We start from the raw sequence: 8,687 nt of genomic DNA on the forward strand, positions 1-8,687 counted from the left end.
ATTTTCCTGTTGTAAAATAACCTTCCCTTTAAAAAATGATAACCATCAGTTTTTCAGATAGGGTTCCTACATGGCTCTATTCTTATATATATCTGTAATTCAGCAGACTTTGACCACTTTTATCTGTGCAGGACGTTTTATTTAAGGTCTTCATATAATAAAAAAATAACCCATACATACTTGAAATAGATACCATTCTGCCTTCATCCTTTTGGTGTTTTTTTTTGGGGGGGGGATGTAGAAGGAAGAGAAGGCAGGTAATCTCCTCTTGTGTTTTGAATGAACCAGTAACTATCAGTACACCTTTACTTTCCTTCTCTTTTGCATATCATGTTTTCTCTCAGCAAGGCTCAGGGATGTGCGTGCAGGAACACAAGCACAAACCTGTTGTTGCTAAGTCACCAAAGGAAACCCGTACCTTCCTTGGGTAGGTCTTACAAAACAGAGTATCTTCATAACAAGGCCACTGAAAGATGAGTAATACAGATTTTTCTATTTTATTTATCTTTCGTCCCTTTTAAATGCAGCAGGCGTTCATCACCAGATTATAACAGTTTGGAAGTTACTCAAACATACAGCTTTTTTTGCAGAAGACACTTAAACACATGCCTAACCTTAAGAAAGTAAATACTCTCACTGAAATCAACATGAAAAAATGATTTGGTTAGAGTTAGACATGCTTTGATAAACTGAGGTCTTGGAAAAAAAGAAGAAACAAATCCACAGATTTAAACATATAGGTTATGTCATTTGGAATGAATGGATGCGAGTTGTCAATTTATTAATTTTTTTCTTTTTTTTGTATTTCAGAATTTGAACTGCCCCTGATAAATTTGCTACCAAATTTTATCATGCAGTGTATTGTGAGTATTACTCAGACATTTAAGCCATGTGAAAAGAATGCTTTTTGGTAGACATAAGTACATAAATGTTCAGAAAGCAGTCAATTTGAAACAGTAGTATTTCCAAAGGCTGTTTTCCCCCCCTCCAAAATATTTTCGTTTTGTTTTGGTTTTTTGTTTAGTTTCACTTTTGCCTTGGGAGAAATGCTTTTATGATTTACTTCCATTGGAAAAGAGACCTTAATAATTCTACCCCTCTGCACTGTTAATATATATTAGAACAGCATTTGAATATAAGGTGTCGACCTTATTCCTATTTTCAGATGCGACGATTAGAAGTCATTGACACCAATCTACCACAAGTGACCTTTGTTTCATATCTTGCTCTGCTATTAGAATAATCAAAGAACGCAATTCAGAAATAATATTACATCCTGCATTTTATTCAATTCCATATGACAAAAATAGTAACCTAGACTAAGACATCCATTTAAATCAGTAGATGTGTCAAGCCAACAAGATTTAATAATAAAAAATATTGGATCTAGGTAACAATTCCCAGCTGGTTCAGGGAGGCTCCTAGCCCTACATGGTATCACAGTATAAAAATAGTGTCTCTCTTCACCATGCAGAGAGGAATGACCTAACCCTGAATACAAAATGGGGTCAGTCTTACTGTACCATCATCAACCATCTTATTTACAACACTTTACATATTTTTCTTTTTTTCCTTGTTCATTTTTCTTCTCTTTTTTTTTTTCTTTCTTTTTTTTTTTTTTTTTTTTTTTTCTTTTTTTTTTTTTTAAGTTATACACATCCTTTAGAGAACAGAGATAACACTACATGGTACCAAATACTAACAACAACAACAAAAAAAAAATCACAACAAAATGACACAGATAAATAAAAACATTCAATTGCTGAAATACAGCAAAATTAAGCCACCTCAGTTTTCTTTTTTTTCAATGCTTGGAAACACCCCCAACCACCACACGCTGTGGCAAAAAAAGATGTTATATTGTAGAGGTGTTATATTACAGATATATAATTTTGCTTATATATAGATGTATATATCTATATATCTCTACCACATCACTGTAGAAAATGGAGCTGCAGAGTTCATTGTTCATTTCTAACGGAAACAAACTGCTAGTTAAGTCTTTGAACCTCTTTTCACTCCACTATATGATGGCTGAAATAGTCCATCCTCTTACAGTAATCGTTTTTGTTGTATAAGAAAGATTGTCCTATTTTTCAGTCTCAGCTGAGAAGACCTCACTGTCTGATTTGTTCTTCAGGGGCATAAAACTCGTTGCGCTGTTACCCAGCTACCCATACTGTTCCTCAAGCAATTCTGCTCGACAGAAGTTCAGAGTGTCAACTCCACCACACTTGTAATGCACAAAAATGAGGTAGTACACAAAACGTTTACTGTTCAAGTTTTGATTAAGCCCCAGTCTCCTCAGCATCCCCAGCCTAGCTTGTGAGTGGAACCATTCCCTTTATTTACTTGGTGTAATTTAAACAATGCAATCAACGTAAAATTATATTCAATAATCAGAGTACATTGTGCTTTGGAGCAATCTGAGAAGATAATTGAGAATTTGGAATAAATACAGAATATTTGTATGTTACTATTGCTCACGCTGCCCAAAAGTTATTATTTTGTTCCCATGTCATTAGGCAGTTGACATCTTTCTTGGGGGTATGTGTGAAATAGAACAGATTACAATAAAATTAAACCTACACAATGTTCTCCCTCTATCCTAGGCTTTTATTAATATCACACTCCTAAGATAAATGTATCACAATTTTGTTGGGGGTGGTCATGCTTTTAAGTGGGCTTTGTAGAAAAGTTAATAATTTCCATGTAAGAAATGGCAGGCCCCAAATTTCTTAAGGATCTGACAGTTCTCTGTGGCTTTTCTGCCTAGTTAATAGAGATGTCTCATTGTTTCATCTTAAAACAAAACAAGAAACTTCAACAGGGTTCTTCTCCTTATTCCTTAAGTCAAAGTACTATTTATAAAATAGTTTACATCTTTGTTCAGTTTCAAATTATAGACAAACCTCCCTAATATAAAATACTAAAAGTGCAATAGTATAAATTAAGAGTTTGCAACCACATTATACAAACATTACCTTTTTATTGTACAGCTTTGATAACATGAAATACTTACTCACAACTGTTTATAATGTTGTGAATAATTTATGGTGCTAAGGTTTGTCTGTAACTTGTTTACCAATCATTGAGCTAAAGTCCATACTAATTTTTTTTTTCATTTAATAGAACAACTGTCCACATAGCAGCTACAAATATTTAAATAAAAAGATTTGTTACTGACAGGTACTTGCACATGAAAAGCATGCTATCTTTCCCAATAAAACTTCACAATATTGTCTGCATTAAAATAAACCACTTATTTATAGTAAAACAAAACTTGCCTTAAAAAAAAAAAATAAAAAGGAAAAAAAAAAAAAGAAAAATCACATAGCCAGATGTATTTTGCAGTACAAAAGCTTCGTTTAAGTCTGGGGCTAGTATATTGTCTGTTACCCGCATTATCTTAACATTATACTACAGACAAGGATACTGTAATAATACACAGCATTGGGGTACTAAATCACTTATTTAAGATTAGGATTCCTAAAAATATAGTCCAAGTTGCTAACTAATTTGAACAAAACCAGCAAATAAGTGTGACAGAATGCTGTAATCAAGCCCCCCTTTCTCAGGTGATGGTAAGTTGTTAAAGAAGCAAGTGGACATAGACTTGCCTCTCTGTTTCTAATGAAGTTATCTCATGATTTGTTTGCTTGTTTGTTTTCTGTTAAATTAAAAGGTTTCATTGTTCTCAGTAACAGTCAAACTCACTGTTGAAACAAGTACCATGCAGATCTTGCAAGACAGCTTTTCAGCAGCCACAAAGTTATGTATTTCTGCTATGGGTAAAACTTTAAAGGGAACCTATGCATTTCGGTCAGGAAACTAATGCTTAGCTTTAAAAGCTTTACATGGAACAGGACAAGTGTTGTGTTGAGTAGTGGTCCAAAAGTTATAGAGAATGAATGCTTTTAGTTTATGCCAATCTCTTTATTATCCTCAATAAATCTGGTGAATGGACGACTGGCTCCCGTTTCAGAACTTGTTTTGTCCAGACCGACAATGGGAGGGCTGCTGCCCGTGCGAGCTTTGTCCATGCCACTGGTAAGGTTACTTAGAGGCGGGATGGCACCTCCGCCTAGACTTACTGGGAGCTGGGGAATGCCTCCGTTCTGTATGACAGAAATCTCATTGTTCTTCATAGCAAGTCCATTAGTGATAGCTGCAGCGTATTGGTTCCAAAAATTTGGGTCAACGTTCATGGCCCGAGCTGCCAAATCCTTCTGGAACATCTCTGAGAACTTGAGTGCGTCGCCACCGAGCAGAGCCATGGGGTTTTCCACAGAGAGGCGTCGGCCACGGCGGGCAGGAGCATTATTCCACATGTGGGTTCCCATGTGAACCTGTGGAGCAGATGGAGACAAGAAGCACCTAGAAGTTAGCACGTTCTGGTGAGACGGCTGGCCTGAATTTCTGCTGCTTACTGTAGCACTTGCTTTTAAAGAAAATGTCTTTTAATTTGAATTGAAAACAAATTAGTTCCGGTTAAAACACAGTTCCAAGGCTCAAACAACCTATGCAAAGAAAAATCAGCTCCATAGTAATTTTTCAACATGCATTTTTTTCTTCTCAGTGCAAACAAAGCTGTGGCAGTGCCATAAAAATAAAGAGTATACATCTTCTTCCGTTAGACAGTTTCCCATGTAAAGTGGAAGTCATCACATGCTGAAGATTACCTACTATATTATTTTTACTAGGAGCTGAACGTTTTTTCTGCCCTTCCTCTTCGCCTATTTTCATAATATTTTATCTTATGTCAGAAACATTGACTATTAAGCTATATATAGTATTTAAAAAATGACATTTGAAAATGTATTCCCCAGCCTTTGTCCTGATGGATAGCCAAACTGCGGCAATAAGAGGTGTCAGTCCTGTAGTAACTCACTGTAAATCAGTGGGAAGCAGATTTCTAGTCTGCAATGGCTGCAAAGCAGAATAGAAAATAAAAAGTTTAGCGAGGCACCCAAGTAGCTGAGCAAGCTCTGCATTTCTGGTTTATAGGAAGGTTATTTTGCACCGCTGGTCCACAAGAACTGCCAGAATGTGTCCAGCAGTTGATGGCATGTGCCACCAGGTGAACTACAATGTGTGTACACATACACCCAAAACCAGTTTTAAAGTCTGCATCATTGTACAGTCACCTTCCAGTCCCTATCTTCAACACAGTGGAAGTGTATCAAACACAACCGTACAGCAAGCATGTCCCTGAAGTTCCCTTCTCTCCTGTCCTGGGGACAAACAGCGTCAAAACCTGCTAAGTTCAAGTACCGTGCCTTAACTCTACCCCCCTGGACCCCACCCAAGCCTTTACAGTTTTATTTGGCCTCTTACCTTAAGATTCCCCTTTGTAGTAAAAGCTCTACCACAGATTGTGCAACCAAATGGTTTTTCACCAGTATGGGTGCGCTCATGTATCTGCAGTGCACTTGCTGAGGAGAAGGTCTTCCCGCACGACTGACAGTTGTGCTGCTTGGGAGTCCGGCGAGGGGGGGGTGCCAGCATAGGGGTGATCCCCGGACTCATCACTGTCTGTGGTGCAGCAGGAACCTGGATTCCAGCTGGAAGCGAGGGAACCTCACCCAAAGAGATCGGCTTGCTGTGACCATTCACTTCCATTTTGATCATGGTAGGCGCTGTACTGGTGACCAGGCTAGGAGTACTTTGGCTGGGACCTAGAGTAAAGTTGGGTTCAAATAACTGAGAAGGCAGCTCTTTTAATTTGTGCGTCAGTAAGTGCTGTTTTAAATTACCCATAGTGGAACACCCACGATTGCAGACTGTACAAACAAATGGACGTTCTTTAGTATGGCTGCGGTAGTGAATTTCCAATGCACTCTTACAAGCAAAAGGCTTGCCACAGATATTACAAACAGTACTTTTAAACTTACCACGTTCTCTGTTCAGGAACAGCAGGCTAAAAGGAGCCTCCTCTTTGATGACTGGTCTTCCCGGGTTGCTAGATGTCAGATCTAACGCACCTCCATTTTCAGTTGCAGGTGGTGGACTGTCTGGTTTTTCTGTCTTTAGCTGTATTTCTTGGGGTTCTTCGTGGTTACTGAGACCTGGAGACTTTGATCTGAAACTTTCACTATTGCTATTTACAGGAGACAAAGCTTGCATGGAGGAAGAAGATTCTGACATTGCAGGGCTGCCTGCACTCTGGCTTTCAAGATCACCAACGGCTGATGAGGAATCATTGCTCAAATGGTCACTTTCCCCTGATCCATTTTCTATTGATTTCAAACTGGTTAGCTGCTGACAGTTCATGACAGAATCAATCATTTTCATTTGATTCTCCAAAGCAGCAATACTGGAGATCACAGAAGGTGGTGAAGAAGGACATGACCCAGAGTAAGAGATAAGGGGTTTGGATGAGTCACTTGCTGTGTCCTTTTGCTCTGGGTCCTCTTCCATAGAATTTTCATCAATGTCATCATCAAAGTTGCTCAATGTGTCAACGTTCTTCTCATCGTAAGAAAGCTCCGAGTCCATGGCGTCCTGGAAGCCCTCTGGTAGCGGCGTGTTTGGAATTTGCCCACCCATATGCATACGAATGTGCTGCTGAAGAACAACTGCATTTGTAAATTTCTTCTGACAAATGGGACACGAGTGCTGTACTCTAAGTGGTGGCTTCGCTCGATGAACTCCAAAATGTGTTTTTAGATTACCTTTCGTAGTAAAGGCACGTCCACAAATTTTGCATTTAAATGGTCTTTCTCCTGTATGCGTTCTATAATGCATCTTGAGCGCGCTCTGACAACTAAGCACACGGTGACAAATGATGCATTGATTTGGATCTGTCATCTTCTTATCAATGTTCTCCACTAGCTGTTGTAATTTTGAGGTTTCTGATGTTTGCATAGAGTCTAGCAGACCACCAAATGGAAACTTTGCCTTAAACTGATCAGACACTGCTGGAAGCACAGGGTTTGGGAGGCTTGTTACAACACTGCTGTCTGTAACAGCAGTAGGAATTGAAGATGTGGAAGCTGTGGAAACTTGCCCACCTGCAGAAAGGTCCCCGAGCCTTGTGCTCGTGGGAGGCAGAGTGACAGATTCTGCCTTGGTCAGAGATGAGCCACTCTGAACAGGCTGTGGGGATTCAGCAGACACAGGAACTCCCGACTCAGAAGTGTTGAGGCTCGGGGATAGAGAAGTGCATTCGCTGGAGGCAGGAGAAGGCCTCTGGGGTGACCTGTTCATGGGAGTGATACTTGGAGAATCTCTGTAACTATTCATACCAGGTATGGTGGGGGGCAGCTGGAGCCCGATGGAAGTTGGTACAGTGGGTAAAACAGGCTTGCTGTCTAACCACGTTGTGACTGGCTTTTCAGGGGGCAGTGACATCCCGTATGGGATCCCAGAGCAGGTGGGCACATTATCGAGGTATTCTGGAACAGGATAAGGGTTCATTTGAATATGAGGGTATTTCTCTTTATGCCTCTGAAAATGAACCTTCAGGTTGCCCTTTGTGGAAAAGCGGTTTCCACAGATGTTACATTTAAAAGGTCTTTCGCCTGTATGTGAGCGGAGGTGAATTTGCAAAGCGCTGTCGCTTCCAAAGACCTTGGCACAAAATCGGCATTTATGTTTAAAAAAGGGATCCTCAGAGCTTGACTTGGGTTCAAACACTGACACATTCGGTGGCTTTCCTTTGCGGTGCTTCATGAGGGCAGAGAGAGGATCCAGCGCGTTAGCAGTTGCAGCAATGCTAACCAGTGGGTTGGGGAAGATCACACTATTTGATGAAGACTGAGGTAGAAGTGGGTTTGGCAGGCTGGACACTGAGGTGAGACTTCCATGTCCGATGGAAGGCGTTGTTGAAGCATTCTGGGGCTGCAAAGCACTGTTAGGAGCGTTTGACACAGAAACAGGAGTTATGGATGCAACTGCGTTTGAGGAGGAGGGTACGCTTGACTCGGGTAGGGCAGAAGAGCCACCGCTGGATATACTGGGTGTACTTGCTCCAGATGTCGGTCTTGGGATGTGCTGAGAGCTGTCGAAGGCAGGAGGCTGACCACTGGCAGCCTGGCCCACAATGGCAGAAGGAATGACTGCGGTCAGCTGGACGGCTGCGCTGGTGGCAAAGCCCTGCAGCTGGTTGGACGCCTGCCCGGGACCACCCTGGGCAGCCAGAACCGGGTTCAGGGATGGCCGTAGTGGCTGGCGGTTCATCATTGCCACCTGACTGCGGATCTGCTCGATGAGCTGGAGCTGATGAATCTGCTGCTGCTGGAGGGCCATGAGCTGCTCCAGGATCATGGGTATGGCCACGGCCGTCACCCCACTGCTGATGCTCGCAGAGGCAGCGGTCCGCGTGGTCTGTGAGAACTGTGCTACCGCCACCTTGGTGCTCAGCAGAGTCTCTAGCGTGACGTTGGTGTTTGGCATGTTATAGCTTGTCATGGAAGATGGTTCTGGGATCTGAGGTAGAGGTGTAGCTGTGTTTGAGGTGCCTGGATTCGGGAAACTTCTCTCTGCAGAAGTTTCTACCTCCATTGGCTCTTCTTCCTTTTCCGTGGTTTTTATCTCAGAGCAATCGTTGTTTTCTGCCTGGACGCCTTCTTCAGCAGCTTCACTCTCTGCCTGGTCACTAGGAGAGCTAGCAGGTGAGGGATCAGGGAACTCCTCAGTGGGGGGTGGAGCTGCTTCATCTTCGTTCACGATCAGCACCAGGGGGT

The 8,687-nt window shown here is 41.5% G+C and overlaps 1 protein-coding gene across 2 annotated transcripts in view; it reads right to left on the minus strand.

Moving 5' to 3' along the window:
* Positions 1-1,264: 1,264 nt before the first annotated feature.
* Positions 1,265-8,687, minus strand: part of SALL3 (spalt like transcription factor 3) — a 23,997-nt gene continuing 16,574 nt past the window's right edge. For both annotated transcript variants that reach the window (XM_071736297.1, XM_071736296.1), the window contains exons 2-4: positions 5,895-8,687; positions 5,338-5,678; positions 1,265-4,349 (exon numbers count right to left, since the gene is read on the minus strand). The exon at positions 5,895-8,687 is cut by the window's right edge. In XM_071736297.1, coding sequence (XP_071592398.1) covers positions 3,918-4,349; positions 5,338-5,678; positions 5,895-8,687 — 3,566 coding nt within the window. In that variant the 3' untranslated portion in view covers positions 1,265-3,917. The remainder of the gene's footprint in view (positions 4,350-5,337; positions 5,679-5,894) is intronic.

This window comes from Heliangelus exortis, chromosome 2, assembly GCF_036169615.1.
Source record: "Heliangelus exortis chromosome 2, bHelExo1.hap1, whole genome shotgun sequence".
NCBI lineage: Eukaryota > Metazoa > Chordata > Aves > Apodiformes > Trochilidae > Heliangelus > Heliangelus exortis.